At 39.5% G+C, this 17,975-nt stretch overlaps 1 protein-coding gene across 6 annotated transcripts in view; it reads left to right on the forward strand.

Moving 5' to 3' along the window:
• CHD2 (chromodomain helicase DNA binding protein 2) overlaps positions 1–17,975 on the forward strand; it is a 122,715-nt gene that overhangs the window by 10,656 nt on the left and 94,084 nt on the right. For all 6 annotated transcript variants that reach the window (XM_042941085.1, XM_042941084.1, XM_042941087.1 and 3 more), the window contains 2 exons: positions 12,381–12,612; positions 16,377–16,463. In XM_042941085.1, the coding sequence (XP_042797019.1) occupies positions 12,381–12,612; positions 16,377–16,463 (319 nt within the window). The remainder of the gene's footprint in view (positions 1–12,380; positions 12,613–16,376; positions 16,464–17,975) is intronic.

The following is a 17,975-nucleotide window of genomic DNA, read 5'->3' on the forward strand; positions in this document are numbered from 1 at the left end:
TTATTTATGAAGACCAGGTTTCTAATTTGTTGTTTTGTTCTAAATTTAGTTCCCTTACTTACTTCCCAGATAGCATTTGCATCAGAATCACTTGAGAACTTTTAAAAGGCCCCTTACCTGATGGGATTTTAGGGGTTAAGTAGTAGTAGGGCAGGGGAGATAGCATTCCAGGTGGGTCTGTTGGCATAAATAGCCAGGGTTGGAAACAGTGTTCTAGAGACGTGCCCTGAAGGGAAATAGTTCTTGAATGTGGTGGGTGTGGAAAATCTTGAGTGTCTTCAGTTCCTGTATAAGGTTATTTGACATTCAAATAGAGCAGCGTATGGCTGGGAAGTTGTGACTTTGAGGGCAGAGGGTGATGGGTCAGATTCTCCATTTCCCTTGCTTGATTCACCAAAACATAAAAAATAAAAAAAAAAATAAAAGTTCCTACTGAACTTAGCTTTACAGAGGCATTTAAGCCCCCAGATTTACTTGCTAAGAGCCACTTTGGGTGCTTGTTCAACGTACTCCCAGCCTTCTTGCCTGGATATTTGAGTTCAGTCAGGTCTGGGAGGACTTGTTCCAGGAATCTATCTTGAACAAAAACTATGGTGGTTTCTAGTGCTGATGCAGGTTTGGGAAATAAGAGCTAATTGGGACAAGAATTTTCATCTCTCTTCTGCTTTTTAGCTGTGTATGATCTTGGGCAAGAACCTCTGAGCTTGTTTCTTTATCTTTTAATAAAGGCAGAGTATGTGTCTCAGGGAAGTTAGAATTAAATAAAATAATACGTCTGAAAGCAGTGGTTTTCCACTAGGGACAACCCCTCCCTGACTTGGCAGTGTCTGGAGATCTTTTTGCTTGGAGCTACGGTACATCTGGTGTGTGCTAGGTAGAGGCTAGGGATGCTGCTAAACCTCGCGCAATGTGTAAGGACAGCCTCCCATAACAAAGAATGAATTAATCGGGCCCAAAGTGTCAGTAATGGCACACTTAAGAAACTGGTCTATAACATTTAGGAAAGTGCCTGCCACAGTGAGTATTGCCACCGTGAGTACTGAGAAAGTTGTGAGTTCGCACCGTTCTGATTGATTTCTGTGGCTTGATCCAAGGACCGTACTTCCGTCCTCTGACTCTGTGGGGGCAGAAGTTGCACTTACTATTGAGGTTAGCATTCAGGACTTTTAAATCTCCTTTGAACTGTTGGAGTTGTTATCTTTCGAAAGTCTAAATATCATAGCCTAAAGGTTAGTAAGGAAAGATAAGACTTTAAATATTCTGAAAGGAATTCAGACTAGTCCCATCTGTCCTCAGGGTTCTAAATGGTACCCACCTGAGATGATAGGTTTATAGGAACAGCTTTCCCCTGGTACCTGTTTTCATTACTTGGTGGGTTAGAAAGTCTTCATGTTCTTTCCTGCAGAGAGCTTGTCCTATCCTTGTCTAGTCTTCGTGTCTTGCCAGATCTGAATTGGGTAGCTCTTTGTGAAACGATTATCTAGGTTTGTACCTCATCTAGGTTTCTTGCTATAGTTCACTTTTTTCCTAATGGTTTGTGTGCCTGAGTGCCATTTGTTTGATGCTTCCTAAGCTATTTAGGACTACTCAGTGTTATTTGGTTAGTGGAGGAGCAGAAGTAGCGTGATCAAGACAAGGTTTCCTCTGGCACCGGTTGAAAATGTTAGGAACATGCTTATCAAAGGTAGGTGTTTTTTCCACATTAGCATGGAGTTTCTTAATTTGGGAGGTACTGCAGGAAGGTCTGCTTCTGAATACTGATCAATTCTGCAATCTTAGAAACATAGCTCTTTTTTGAGAAATTCAGAAAAACTCAGAAAAATTGAAAGACTACAATTAAAGCTTTAAACAAGTTAGATACGGCTAAAATCCTATTTGCCCCTTCTCCTTAGTCACTTTCATGAACGTGGCATCTAAAAACCTTGGTATTTTAAAAATGTACATGGTTCATGTAATGTGCTTTTGTTTTAAAAATTGAATAGTTTTTGAAATTGTCATGGTGACATTTATAAATATAATCCCTACTAGGTCTAACTTGTATTTAATTGCAGAGTATGAATCTAAATTTAGATTATTTCCTCCCCCCCCTTTTTTTTATGAGCAAAGCCGTGAACATTTTTATACTTCCCACCTCCTGCACAAGTTCAATAATTTGCCAGGTTATATACTCACAGATTTAATTGCATGATTCATATGCATATTTTGAGGTTTACTGGAAAATGCCACGTTGCTTTGCAAAGCATCTGCTGATTGCTTTTTCAGTAATGGTGTATGAATACTGTCTCCCCTGTTTTCTCCCCATCACTTAATACTATCATACATTTTAATTTCTACAAAGCAGGTGAATGTGAACTAATCTGTTGTGATAATACATTTTCAAATTACCCCTGATGTTTAATTTCTTTTTATAAGTTTCTTGGCCATCTCAGTTTTTCTTCTGTAGTTGCATGTCCCTTTCCTTTCCCTAGTTTTCTACTGGATTTTTCTTTGATCTGTGGTTATTTTTATGTTCTCTGTAGAAATCCTTTGTTGTGCATACATTGAAATTTCTCAGTCTGTTACTTGTCTTTTAACCTTGTTTATAATGTAGCTTATTCTTCAGAATAGTAGGACTTGAACGAGAGGTGGAGGAGGTCTTAAAGGTCTTAAATGCAGTTCCATTTATTTAAGGAACTACACCCAGTATTTTTTTTATCAATAAGAAACTCATGGTTTAATGATCTTTGCCTTTTTGTACTCTTCAAACACATAGAAGTGATTGAGAAGGAATCATTCTGCATCAACCTTGGGTGGTTTAAGGATCTGTTTAACTGAAGAACGTATGTATGTGTGGCGGGGATAGCAATACCAGTTAGAGTTGAAGAGTGTAGATTCCATAATTCATACTGTGGGGCTGATGGATAACATATGTGTACACACTTGGGCTAAGACTTTCTATAAATGAGGATAATTTGTCTTAGAGGGTTTTTGTAGGGATTTAGAGGGCAATTTTTGCCCATGCCTGATGCGTAAGTGCTCCATAAATATCAGCTTTTATATCATTGGTAGAATGTAGTCTGGAAATAAGTTTTAAGGAGTTCCAGTGTAGATTGCTTTGTTTTTACCAGATTTTTCTATCACCAACACAAAAAAACCATCCTCTGCCAAGCAGTTCAGCCATTTTGTTAAGTGTTTAGGAAAGTAAACACTACCCAAAGCCTGAAATGGCAGCTCTCGGGCAGAGAACCCACAGGCTTTCTAACTGACATGTTGCTGTGCTGCCCTCTTGTGGCCATGTGGGAAACGGTAATAAATTAAAACTGGAACAAGAGCTATTCCAGTGCTGCTTGCTCTCAAAGTCCAGTTGTGAAATACACTTCACACTACATTTCTGCCACCTTCAAAAAGGATTTTGAAGAGCTACCAAATCCACTTCTATCTACAAGTGAGAAGTGTTAAGCTTTTTTTCATAAACATTTATTTCCTATTAGAATCTAAAATCACAGTTTTTTTTTTTGTTTTGTTTTTTTTAATTAACGTTTATTTATTTTTGAGACAGAGAGAGACAGAGCATGAACGGGGGAGGGGCAGAGAGAGAGGGAGACACAGAATCGGAAGCGGGCTCCAGGCTCTGAGCCATCAGCCCAGGGATCGACGCGGGGCTCGAACTTACGGATCGCGAGATCGTGACCTGAGCTGAAGTCGGAGGGCGCCCCTAAAATCACAGTTTTAACGAAAGTCCCTTTCATTATTTTTGCACTGATTCTCCCGTGTCGTGATTGTTCCATGAAAAATTACAAGACTTGTTTGCAAATTAGGTTTGGAGTAACTTTAAGATACACTTACTTTTCATGAGGATTTTGTATATGTGGTAGATTCTTGAGTACTCCTTTTTTTTATTTTAGGGCACGAGTGGGAAAGGGGAAGAGGGGGAGAGGTAGAGAATCTTAAGCAGGCTTCATGCTCAGCCTGGAGACTGATGTGGGTTTGGACCCTGTGACCCTGGGATCATGACCTGAGCTGAGGTCAACAGTCGGATGCTCAATTGACTGAGCCACCCAGGAACCCCCAGAATATTCCATTTTTAATTGCTTTATCCCTATTAATGCCTTTGAAATCTGTTCATTTTATTACTTTATTTGTTTAGGTGAAAGCCTGATTAAAGGTCTCCTCTCCTACTAACTCAGTTGGACCCCGGTACATCAGCATCATAAGCTACAATTTAGTATTGACAGTTATTTTGTATTATAGTTCGGCATTAATAGCAAGTCTGCGTAATATTTAATCTTGCCTTTGGAGGGAATAACTAGACTGTCAGTGTTTATAATTTTTGTTTCTTAAATATTCTTTTTTTAAAAAAATACTCCTTTTTCAACATTTAGGAGCTTATCCTCCTAGGAAAGAAGTATGCAAATTAATTGAGTTGTACCTTTATTAAGACTCTTTTTCTTGTAAAGGTAATATCATTTTTTTTCCAGTTTTATTGAGAAACAGTTGGTATATGTCACTGTGTAAGTTTAAGGCATACAGCATGGTGTTTTAATTCACATATACTGTAAAATGATTATCACAGTGGGTTTGGCTAACATCCCATCTTCTTATACCGGTATAGTAAAAAAAAAAAAAAAAAAATTTCTTGTAGTGAGAACTTGTAGGATTTACTCGCAACAACTTTCAGATAAATCCTACAGCAGTGTTAGCTATAGTCATCTGGTATATTATGTCCCTGTTACTTACCTATCTCATAACTAGAAATTTGCACCTTTTTGGAAAGACCTTCCTCCAGTTCTCCCTCCTCTCAGTGCATCCAGCAACTATGAGTCTAATCTCTTTTTTCCTATGAGATTTTTTTTTTTTAACGTTTGTTTATTTTTGAGAGAGAACGTGAGTGGGGGAGGTGCAGTGAGAGAAGGGGATGGAGGACCCAAAGCGGGCTCTGCACTGACAGCAGAGCGCCTGAAGTGGGGCTGGTACCCATGAGCCATGAGATCGTGACCTGAGCCGAAGTCAGGTGTTTAATTGACTGAGCCACCCAGTCAGGCACCCCCTATGAGTTTTTAAAAAGTTATTTTATTTACTTTTTAGTTACTTTAGATTCCACGTGTGAGACTACACGGTATTTCTTTTTCTTAGATTGTTTCCATGTTTTGGTTATTGTAAATGCTGTCATGAACATGGAGGTGCAGGTATATCTTTTTGAGTTAGTGTTTTGGTTTCCTTTGGATATATTCCCAGAAGTGGGATTACTGGGTCATATGGTAGTTCTATTTTTAATTTTTTTGAGTATCCTCTGTGCTGTTTTCCATAGGGACTGTACCAATTTACAATTTCACCAGCAGTGGACAAGGATTCCCTTTTCTCAGTGTCCTCGTCAACACTTGTTACCTCTTTTTGTTGATGGCCATTCTGAACTCGTGTGAGGTGACATCTCATTGTGGCTCTTACATGCATTTCCCTACTGAGTAGTGATGTTGAGCACCTTTTCATGTACCTGTTGGGTTTTTGTATATCTTTGGAGAGATGTCTGTTGAGGTCCTTTACTCATTTTTAATTTGTTAAATAGTTTCTTTTTTTGCTATTGAGTTAGAGGAGTTCTTTGTATATTTTGGATGTTAACTCCTTATCAGATATATTATTTGCAAATATTTTTTTCCCATTCGGTAGGTTGTCTTTCACTTTGTTGATGGTTTCTTTTGCTGTGCAGAAGATAATTTATTTAGTTTTAAATGTTTGAAAGTGCGTGTGAGCGCATACACAAAGGGGAGGGGCAGAGAGAGAGGGAGAGAGAGAATCTCAGGCATTGTGGGGCTCCATCTCATGACCCTGGGATCATGACCTGAGCCAAAAGCAAGAATTGGATGCTTAATAGACTGAATCACCCAGGTGCCACCCGGTCACTTGTATATTTTTGATTTTGTTGCTTGTGCTTTAGGTGTCATATCCAAAAAATTATTACCAACATTACTGTCAAGCAGCTTTATTTCTGTTTTCTTCTGGGAGTTTCATGGTTTTAGGTCTTAAATTTATGGTTTTAGTTTATGTTTTGTATTAATTTTTGTTGAGTCGTGTAGCATATGGGTCCAATTTGATTCTTTTACATATGAATATCTAGTTATCCCAGTACCATTTATTGAAGAGAGGGTCTGTTCTCCCTTCATTTTTTTTTTGCTTTTTTTTTTTTTGGCTTTCTTGTCAAATATTAGTTGATTGTGTATGCTTGGGTTTATTTCTGGGCTCTCACATTCTGTTCCGTTGGTCTGTTTGTCTGTTTAATGCCAGTATCCTGTTTTGATGCCTATAGCTTTATAATTTGAAATCAGGAAGTGTGATGCCTCCAACTTTATTCTTCTTTCTCAAGATTTTTAAAAAATTTTGTATTTATTTTTGGCTCTTTGGGGTCTTTTGTGGTTTCATATAAATTTTACGATTGCTTTTTCTCTTTCTGTAAAAAATGCCATGGGAATCTCGATAGGGATTGTATTGACTCTGTAGATGGTTTTTGATAATACTGACATTTTAACAGTATTCTTCCAAGTTATGAATACCAAATATTTTTCCTTTTTTTTTAAAGATTTTATTTTTAAGTAATTTCTACATCCAATGTGGGGCTCGAATATATAACCTCAAGATCAAGGGTCACATGCTCCACTGGCTAAGCCAGCCAGGTGCCCACCATTTGTGTAGTCTTTTATTCTTTTCATTAATGTCTTGCAGTTTTCAGAATAGAGATCTTTAACCTCCACAGTTAAATGTGTTCCTAAGTACTTTATTGGTGATGCTATTGTAAGTGGGATCGATTTTCTTTTTTCAGAAAATTCATTTTTAGTGTATAAAAATAGGACTTATTTTTGTAGGTTAATTTTGTATCCTGCAACTTTAATGAATTCATTGATTAGACCCAACAACCTTTTGGTTGAGACTTTAGGATTTTCTCCATGTAAAATCATGCCATCTGCAAATAGAAGCAATTTCACTTCTTTTTCAGTTACCTTATATTTCCTTTTGTTGCCTGATTGTTCTAGGTAGGACTTAAAGTACTGTGTTGAGGAGGAGCAGTGAGAGTGGGCACGCTTGACTTGTGCCTGATCTTTTAGGAAAAGCTTTCTGCCTTTTCAGTGACATTGAATATGATGTTAGCCTTTCTTTTAAAAAACACCTTTTTTCCCTAAATATTATTTTAAGTCTGCTAAATATGACTTTCTGGTTTCAAAAATAATTTAAAAAACACGTAGTCTTTCTTTCAAATCTGTAGCTCATTTTGTGTAGGATTGGGGTACTAGTATCTCTTGCCTTGCATTTGATTCTTTTGTCTGGATATATTATGAGACATTTAAGTGTTAAAAAGACTGATACTTATATAATGAGCAACTATGAACTCACCACTCAGCTTCAGTCATGTAACATCACCAATATTATTCTGTGATCACATCTGTCTCCCTCAGCCCCCAGAGGTAAGTGCAATTGTGAATTTGGTGTTTGTTTCTTTGGAGGTTTGGTTTTTCATGCTTACTTGATTTTTTTTTTTTTTTTTTTTGAAATTACACAAGTAGTTGATGGTTTCCATTAATATACTTGAAATAACTCATCCAACAGAGTAAACCGCTCTTTAAATTTTTTTTTTTTAACGTTTATTTGTTTTTGAGACAGAGCATGAACGGGGGAGGGTCAGAGAGAGGGAGACACAGAATCTGAAACAGGCTCCAGGCTTTGAGCTGTCAGCACAGAGCCCGACGCGGGGCTCGAATTCACGGACTGCGAGATCATGACCTGAGCCGAAGTCGGCCGCTTAACTGACTGAGCCACCCAGGCGCCCCAACGTTTATTTATTTTTGAGACAGAGACCGAGCATGAGTGGGGGAGGGTCAGAGAGAGAGAGGGAGACACAGAATCTGAAACAGGCCCCAGGCTCTGCACTGTCAGCTCAGAGCTCGACGAGGGGCTCGAACTCATGGAGCATGAGATCATGACCTGAGCCGAAGTTGGACACTTAACCGGCTGAGCCACCCAGGCGCCCCCATGAATAAACCACTCTTAACAACATAGGTGGTGGTTTTTTCTTTCTTAAAAGGTATTGTGTGCACTGTTACATTTCTAGAGGTCGCTTCCCTCCACAAACACAAATGTACAGCTGCAGAAGGCATATACTAGGATAGGTATATTTTATTAGTTACGGTGAACATTTTGGAAATATAAATATTCTACTCAGAAATATAGAAATATGGAAGTATATCAAGGATATCTGTGGCTTGTTGGTTAAGAGAACAATTTAAAAATAGTCTAAATGTCCCACTAATTGGGGACAGATTAAATAAAAGTAGAGTTTTCATAGTAACTGGGGCAATTTAAAGGGAGTGATGTAGTGTATGGGCAATTTAAAGGGAGTGATGTAGTGTACATATACACATACCCCGTTGTGGGTGTTGGTTTGGGACATTTCCATCACATATGCAGTGATTCTTGCTTTTCAGCACAAAATGCTAACTGGACTATTAGCATTGGACTATTCTAGTTATCTTCAGCAGATGAATGCTATTTGTGACTTCTTGTGTCTTTAAAATTGGGAGTTGAATATTTTCTGTCTGGTTGTTGTTGGAATGTTTTGTGTTTCATGGCACTATATGGATCATACTAAGGTCTTGTGACAATTTTAGTTGGTGGTGATTGCCAAAATGAGATTTCAGCCTTAATCCCTTGTCTGGAGATACTATGCATTACAGTAATTAAAAAAACCATTCATTTCAAGTGTTTCAAAACAGTTGCATATTCTAGCAAAGTCAGTAAGTCCGCCTTTCCATTCTGTTCTCTAGCATGCATACTAGGCACAGCAAACGTCAAAGAAGACAGTTTAGCTCTCACATCTGTTAGGGAGGTCAACAAGTGACCAAATTACTTGCATAGGATGGGACAAATGGGGAGGCAAAGAGGCACGGATGTTAACAACTGGGGCTTTGGAGTCTATCCCCTAGGCTGGGATGTGTCATTGCTAAAAGTAACGAGAGCCGGGGTGCCTGGGTGGCTCAGTCTGTTGAGTGACCGACTTCAGCTCAGGTCATGATCTCACGGTTTGTGAGTTCGAGCCCCGCGTCGGGCTCTGTGCTGACAGCTCGGAGCCTGGAGCCTGCTTCCGATTCTGGGTCTCCCACTCTCTCTGCCCCTCCCACTCTCATGCTCTGTCTCTGTCTCAGAAGTAAATAAACATTAAAAAAAAAATAATAAAAGTAACGAGAGCCAGTGGTTGACGCGCAGACTGAAATGAGGCTGCCTCCTTGAGTGGCCTATGGGAGTAACTGCTCTGGCACAGTTGCTGTGGCAGAGTATTATGGAAGACTTAAAAGGTGCTGAGTTTAGGAATGGCGAGGGCACAAAGGATGTTTTCCTAGAGAAGGTAATACCTGAGGCTTTAAGAATTGGAGTGGTGTTTGTCACAAGCAGAGATTGGAGGTGAGCGATCCTAGGGCTCATTCTGTACTCAGTGGTTCAGTAAGGCTGGGGCAGTGGGGGGGAGGGGGAGGGGGAGGAATGGTTAGGCATTGAGTCCTGAGAACTTGACAGGTGGAGGCCAGGTTTCATCCGGCATGCTGAGACGTGATGATTCCAGCATCAGGCCCAGGGTGGGTGAGGGGAGGTGGCCAGCTGACTCCTCACCCTCCAGGCCTCTCTAAGCACTCAGGGCTTTGGCTGTGTAAGTGCAACCTCCAGGTATGTTCCTAATTCCCCTTCTAAGTGAAAAGTGATTTCTTTATAAACTCCTTGTAAGGAAATTCTGGAGCTGCCTCTGGACCTTTAAAACTGTGAGCAGATGGTGGAGGCAAAAGTAATAACGTTTCCAGCTACTGCCATGGATTGTATGGTTCTGACTCACTAATAATGAGCACTAGCTGGAAGAACTTTGTGTTAGAAGGGAAATGTGAAATTGTGAAATTCTGAAAAGTCTAATGTTTGGATAAGGCCCTGACATTTATAGAGTGCTGCTGTCATAGGTGCCATTTGTCATAGCTGTCTCATGACCTTACAGAGGATGGCACAGGTTAAAAAGTGGCATAGGCTGAGATAGGCTCGAGGACTGAGACCCGAGCTGTGGATGCTGCAGCCTGCACTTTTTAACTGTACTGTCCAGCCTTCCTCTTTGTTTTCTTTGCCTGGTGGACTGCCTTATGCTTGGTCACAGGTGGAGGATAAGTGACTTCAGATGCTTTAGTCAGCTGGATCAGTCCGCCTTTACTGTTACAAGGGCCAAGGAGTTAGTATGATGAGGCCTTGGGAGTGTGAATCACCTGTTAACAGGGATGCCTAGCTAGTTTTGGACATTGTATAACATGGAAAGGGTTTACTTTTTGAGTCTCTTAACGTTTTGAACCCTTGTGGTCAAATAGAATATGGACATTAGAGCCAGACTTGGGGGTTGGGATCCTTGCCCATCTCAGTTTTCTCATCCCTCACGTGGGGATAAAAATTCCCAATAGGGTGTTCTGGGAAATAAGCAAAATAATACATGTAAAGTACTTAGAGTAAGGCCAGGCACCTATTAGATGATTAGGTAATTAATACATGGTTTTTCCTTTCTTTTCCCCTCCCCAGGCTAGGACACCTCCCCCCCTCACTGACTGCATCATCTTAACTCAAAGGCGCCTTTGCTGTAATGCACTTACTGTGGATCATGTGGGATTTTGGAGGGTCAATCCCAGTTCCCAGTGTACTGCCCTGGTCATTGTGTGGACACGTTTGTCAATTGATAGGCCCTAATTTCTAGTTGGGAAGATATAGTGGGTGTAAATACGAAGCCTCTCTTCTTTAACCTTTTGGGCTTCATGCCGCGTGCCCTTTATCTCCTGGTTGCTGAACTCAAGGCCCTTTGGGTTAAGTTACGGTTACTCTAGCTTCTGGGTTGCTGCTAGCCTCCCCTCCTATGCTTTAGCTCTAAGCAGAAGAGTTGAACTGGCCACCTTTTTCTGGAGTCCATCCAGTTGAGGGCTTTTCCTTTATTTATTTATTTTTATTTTTTAAAATATAATTTATTGTCAAATTGGATAACATGCAGTGTTTACAGTGTGCTCTTGGTTTTGGGGGTAGATTCCTGTGGTTCATCGCTTGTATACAACACCCAGTGCTCATCCCAACAGGTGCCCTCCTCAATGCCCATTACTCATTTTTCCCTCTTTCCCACCCCCCATCAACCCTCAGTTTTTTCTCTGCATTTAAGAGTCTCTTATGGTTTGCCTCCCTCCCTCTCTGTAACTATTTTTTCCCCCTTCCCTTCCCCCATGGTCTTCTGTTAAGTTTCTCAAGATCCACATGAGTGAAACATATGATATCTGACTTTCTCTACCTGACTTATTTCACTTAGCGTAATACCCTCCAGTTCCATCCACGTTGCTGCAAATGGCCAGATTTCATTCCTTCTCATTGTAGGGCTTTCCCTTTAAAGTGGCTTCACTGCTACCAGTGTGCCCCTGAATTGCTTTTTTACTGTTCGAAAATGGGCAGGGTATGTAGCCTCCTCGGCTTCCAGGATTGATACTCAGTCTTCCACAGCCTCTGGTGTTTGTGTTTTGTAGCTTCTGCTGTCATCTGCCTACTTAGGTCCCTCCCTCCTGAGGGGTGTTTGGAATGAGGAAGGGGTGGCATGTGTGGTAGCCCATAGCAGTCTTTATTTGTTTACGCTTTCACATCAGACTCAGAGTGCTCTTTTTGTTTATTTTTTTTCTGCTATCAGCTCTGGAACTCACTGCTGGAGATTCCCAGGCAGGACCTCTGGTTGGGGTTAGTGGGTGTGTTTTCAATACAACTCCCCAAATTTGCACCTATTGTTGATAACCAGTGATTAGATAATTGCATCCAGATTGCATTCTTACTCTTTGGGGAACTTCGCTTTGGTTTTGTTTTGTTCTGTGTTGATTTTTTCTTTGAGTGTGGGGAATATTTGTCTTGAGGACGGAAAGACTGATACTGAACAAATAAGACTTAGTGGATCCTGACAGATTGACCTGGTTTCAAATTCTGCTTGTGTCATCTTGGGATACTTGCTTAATTATTTCTGAGTTTTAGTTTTTCCTTACCTGTCATTAAGGTTTCAGTTTTCAGTTTTTCCTCATATGAGTGAAGGAGAAAATAACATGCCCTTTTTGAGTTTAGTAAAAGAGCTAATTTATATAAATTAAGTGGTATATGGCATCATCTAAGCACTCAGGAAATGGTCGCTGCTAGGAATGTTTGGAACGATAATGACATTATTGGCAATATAAGAATGTAAAAGTGAATTTGAAGATTTTGATTGTGTATTACTAGAATTACTCTCAGCTGTCATTTTACCCCTTTTTAAAAAAGATTTATGTGGAATTTTTAAAAAACAGATTTATGTGGCAGTTCTTATATCTTGTACTTTTTTTTTTTTTTTAATTAAGTCACTCAGCATCTGAAGAGGCTTCGGGTTCAGACTCAGGCAGCCAGTCGGAGAGTGAGCAGGGCAGCGATCCAGGAAGTGGACATGGCAGTGAGTCAAATAGCAGTTCTGAATCTTCAGAGAGCCAGTCGGAATCTGAAAGTGAGTCGGCGGGTTCCAAATCCCAGCCAGTCCTTCCAGAAGCCAAAGAGAAGCCAGCCTCTAAGAAGGAACGGATAGCTGATGTGAAGAAGGTATCTACTTTGCTATACAGTGAAAATGTGCTGCTGGCTAGGACCAGCAAGCAGAACTTTATTTCACATGGAAAACTCACTAGTGTATTCGGATAATGAAAACTACCACCACCTTTTGTAATATACTGTCTGTGGATATAAAGATTGCTTTCTGTTCTACTCTTTGAATATAGTAGACACAGGGCCATAAGGGAAATAATTACACGAACCATCAAATTACAGGGCAAAAAGACAAATTTTTATAGTTTCGGTTTTTAACATTTAAAAAAGGTAATAGTACCGAACACTACAGAGTGAATTACTGACAGATTATGGAATGTAGTTGTGGAGCTTAGTTATGGATAATAACAGTTCAAGAATAAGGGCAATTTTTCTTCTCTGAAGGATGGAAGGAAGATACTTCTCACAGGAAAAAAAGTTACTTGCATCTAGGCAATATAGATTTTGTTTGCTTAACGGAGGAGTCTTGTAGCAAAGAATGCAAAAAGGCAAAAATTGAAGTGCATAGTGTCTTCTCATTGATGCACAAACTGGGATGCGTTCCTTTTGGGGAAAAATTAATGACTTGGCCTAATTAGTCACAAGAGCACAGCTTATCTTTTAAAATTCCATTTTGAGACAGTTAGGTGTAAATCACTGAAAATGCAAAAGAATATTCTTTTAGAAACTTAAAAGATGTCCTAATGAAAGTTTTATGCTAAATCAGTTTTTATTACTCTTAAGACAGAAATCTTTGTCTGAGCACTCAGATTTTGGTAGTAGTACGAATAACTTTAAATTACCTGCAGGTTCTACAGAATAGCTTTGATAGATGCTTCAACAGATGAAGCATCTGAAGCCGTTAGGGATAAGAAAATGAAAGCTGTCCTTGCTAATTCAGTCATCACCAGTGACTTAGACACTCAAGTATTGCACCTTGTCTACCTGCTCAGTGTGTCAGTGAACCTTTGACAAGTGGAAATGCAAAAACACCCTGCATGTAGATTACCACTGAAAGATTTTGCTCTGAGTATCACTAAACTCAGAAACTTACTCTCCAGGCTTGTAGCAGAAGGCTTTGCTTGGCAATCTTCAGAGGATAATGTCTGAGCCTGGTTTCCTCTACATCTAGACTGGGTATTTTTTTCAGAACACCACAACACACTTTTGAAGAAAGTATAATGGATAGAAAACATCTGAATATAACTTTCTTCTGTGCAGTGAGGAATTCTTTACTTGAAAAGGTAAAAGGAAACCATGGAAACTGTGACTTACATAGTGTTTAAAACTTCACTGAAATCTAGTTGACTGGGATTCTCAGCTGTTAACTATAAGACCGTGTGTATGAGTGTGTGTGTGTGTGTATATATATAATTTTTTTTAACCTTATATAAGTAGATAAAAGGGAATTAAGAAAGGAGAAATTATTACTAAGACTGAATTTCAAAATACAAGTAAAGTTTCAGACAGAAATATTAAAATACATTTTAGTTTAAAACTTTTTGAGGGAGAGTGTGTGTGCACGTGCGAGTTGGGTAGTGGGTAGAGGGAGGGGGGAAGGTCTTGAGCAGGTTCTGTGTTCTGCTCAGAACCTGACGCTGGGTTGCATTTCAGGATCTTGAGATCATGAGCTGAGTCAAAATCAAGAGTTGGACACTTCCTGAGTCACCCAGGTGCTCCTAAAATACACTTTCAAAGTTAAGGCAATAAATTCCAAAAACTTAATAAGGTTAACAGGTAGATGGATGTACTAACTAGGTAGAATGATTGGATCGTGACTTTTTTTTTTCAGTTTACTTACTTAGTTTTGAGAGAGGGAATAAGCAGGAGAGGGAGAGAGAGAGAGAATCCCAAGCAGGCTCTGCACTCTCAGTGCCGACCCTGATGCAGGACTCACCTCCAAACCATGAGCTCATGACCTAAGGTGAAATCAAGAGTCGGACGCTTAGCTGACCAGGCCACCCAGGCATCCTGATCAGATTGTGACTTTAATGATGCTATTCTAAAATGAGAACTTCTGAGGAAGGTTCTTTGTTTTCTGTATACGTCGCAGTTTTATTTTTTTATTTTTTTTTATTGAAGACTTGAATTAGATATCATAGCCTTCAAAAGGACAAAGATGAGCTCAGGATGATTTTAGTATGTGTGCATTACAGTATATCCTGTAATATAGTCTCAGCAGTTGAGCCTGAATGCCTAATATTTTAAAATGATAAAACTAACTGGTACAGTGACACTTAAATGATTTAGCTACCCCAGTTAATAAAAGCTCCTTAAATACCTGTGTTGAGTAATTTTGTACCTTTAGCAGAAGTCCAAAAAGGGGTAAGAGTTGGGGTTGGGGTCAGGGTCAGGGTCAGCAGGGCTAGAGTAAACTTTTTTGTCTCCTTCCTTTCTCTGCCAGATTTGTTTAGTGTCCTGCTGCCTGTCACCCAGATCCTGCCAGTTGGTTATTCCTAACTCCTCCTGGTTGGACCTTTGTCCTCCTGACTCTGAGATTATTCTAAGGCCATTATGGATTTGTCACCTTTATAAACTGGGAACACTGGGTTTCATGATTATGTTGGATTCTTGTTCTAAAGTGCCTTTTCCTGGAACATCTTGCTTGTTTTCTTTGGAGGCTTTGGTTTTATTCAGCCTACTTGGCACTTTGTTTTTTAAGGCACTGTTGATAATATCCTCCCTTGCCTTAGTGACATTCTGTCTTTTTGAATTGTCTTTCATCAGTTTTGTCTTTTTTGGGGTCCACTTTCTACACACTTCACGAGTCTCAGCCAGTGGCTTCTCCTGTGGCTTCACTTTCTAAATATTTTCATGACATTTGCTGTCACCTGTGTTTTGACAACAAGCCCACATTTCTAATCTTGGCTGTCCGGCATCTTTTCTACATGTTTAACTCCTATTAAACATCTTCATCTCAGTGTTCCACAATCCATCCAAATTCATTTTGCCGCTGTGTGACTGATTTCATTAGAAAAACACATGGTATGCTTGGTGTGAATTATCTTTGGGAAGGAGAGTGAGATTGGGGGATTAGACTGTTATCGTTAGAGGTTGGAAGGGTCTTTTACATTTTTTCTATACATCTGTTGATTTGCATCTTTTAAATAAGATGGTGTTGATATATTGAGAAAAAAAATTTCTCTTCAACGAATCTCTCCTTTCAACTTCATTTATGTATTTCTATTACCAGCGAGGATTGTAACTAAAAGTCAAGTCCTAAAGGTTAAGGGTAATTACTGCTGGAGAATACAGTGTACAGAGACAGGGTTCAGTGTACAGATGAGACAGTGGTTCTCATCTGAGAGCTTCTAGCTAAGTGTTGGAAGTGCCTAATTTGCGTACATCTGGCACATTACACATTCCGAGGCAGTAGAGGAAATGTACAAATAGATGGTTGGAGCCCTGCTTGGTTTCTGATTTCCCAGATGGGTCAGTGTGTGGACATAGCTGATACTGGAAAGCATTAGGGACTTCAAATTCATCAGTAAAGATTTTGTCTTTAGCAGGAGCCTTGCCATATTATTCAATTGTAAGTTTATGTTTTAATGACGAGTATGTAGTGTGCCATGTAGTTGAAGAGCCATTCAGTAAAGAAGAGGCGTTGTTAAGCTTCAGTGTGTTTCGGAATAATAAAGATGGTACTTTATTGTCTCATAAACAAAACTGACACAAAACACCCTTTAGACATTTAGTTACTTGAATTTTCTTAAATTGAAATACGTGTTCCAGTAATGAAAATAGTAAATCAAAAAGGATTCACTCATGGTCTATTAATTTTACAGATGTGGGAAGAATATCCTGATGTTTATGGGGTTAGGCGGTCAAACCGAAGCAGACAAGAACCATCACGATTTAATATTAAGGAGGAGGTAAGAAAAAGACACGTTTTAAGGGGATACATTTAAACTCCTTATCTTACCTCATCCTTTTTGACTCTGGTATATGCTACCATTGACATGACTGAACTTGTTGCCTTGGAGTTAAGTGACTCTAATGTGAGCTTTCTCACCTTAATATGGCAAGGAAAACCACAGGTGGCTTTTAAAGGAAGAAACTTACCAGGAAGATTGTGTCATAATGAATGTCTTAGTAGAGTATTGTACAGATTGGCTTCAAATTTTTGTTTTTATTCTTTTTTAAGGTTTCCAAGTTTCAAGTGAAATTGATTATTATAAGAAGTTTACCTTTTAAAATACCTAGTTTCTAAATCTACATTTTGTAAAATGAGTCATTGCTTGGTAAACAAATGTAATAGTGGAAGTTGTTTCAGATTTATTTCTGAGAAAGGAAGGAAAATTTGCTTAAATACAGCGTTTTAACTAATTCAAATTTGCTTTCTGTTTTTAGTGTGCAGTATAAAATAATTCACACACATTTAGTCTGATCTAATTGTGAGAGATTGAGTAGTTTGTTTTTTAAAATTGGTAATTACTGGGTTCTATTGTTTCTATAGAATAGACTTTTCTCACCTTTCTCAGTTCATGTGGTAGTTTTGTCAATTCTTACCTCTGTAGTAGGTGTATAGACCACATTCTGAAGAGGTGCTCTTCTGTGCTTCAGTGAGATGTCCCCTTTCTGTATTCTTTTTTTTTTTTTTTTTTTTTAATTTTTTTTAACGTTTATTTATTTTTGAGAGAGAGACAGAGCATGAATGGGGGAGGGTCAGAGAGAGGGAGACACAGAATCCGAAACAGGCTCCAGGCTCCGAGCTGTCAGCACAGAGCCCGACGCGGGGCTCGAACTCACGGACCGCGAGATCATGACCTGAGCCGAAGTCGGCCGCTCAACCGACTGAGCCACCCAGGCACCCCCCCCTTTCTGTATTCTTAAGAGGACTTTGCTTAACCAGCTGAACCACCCAGGCACTCCCCCTCCCCCCTTTAAAAAAATTTTTTTTTTAATGCTTATTTTTGAGAGAGAGAGAAGGACTTTGCTATTCTTAAGTATGTAGCATTCTTCTGATGAAAGTTAATAGAGGTTAGTGAGTTGGAGGTGGGTTTTGGTAAGCATATTTTAAAAATCTAATTGACTGTTAACATCCATATTGCCTTTATGGTGTTTTATTTTGAATGACCTCTGAGCTGGTTTGCCCGAGTTTTCTTTTTCCACAGTGTCTAGGACAAGGTTGCTGAACCATATTTGTTACAACCGGTCACGTAGTTGTGTCCGTTCTTTCCTCTTTTATACGTCCATTAACACATTCTCTATAGGGCACAAGACAGCAATAGAAATAGTTTCCCTAATTTGGGGGGAAAAGAGACACTTAAATGTTTCTGACTATAAACGTTCCTTGGTCTAGTGCTGTCAGCAGGGCACTGTTGGCTCATGATTGAACATGCTCTGTAATGAGTCTAAAATGGGACAAATCAGCAGTCACCACC

This window comes from Panthera leo, chromosome B3, assembly GCF_018350215.1.
Source record: "Panthera leo isolate Ple1 chromosome B3, P.leo_Ple1_pat1.1, whole genome shotgun sequence".
Classification (NCBI taxonomy): Eukaryota; Metazoa; Chordata; class Mammalia; order Carnivora; family Felidae; genus Panthera; species Panthera leo.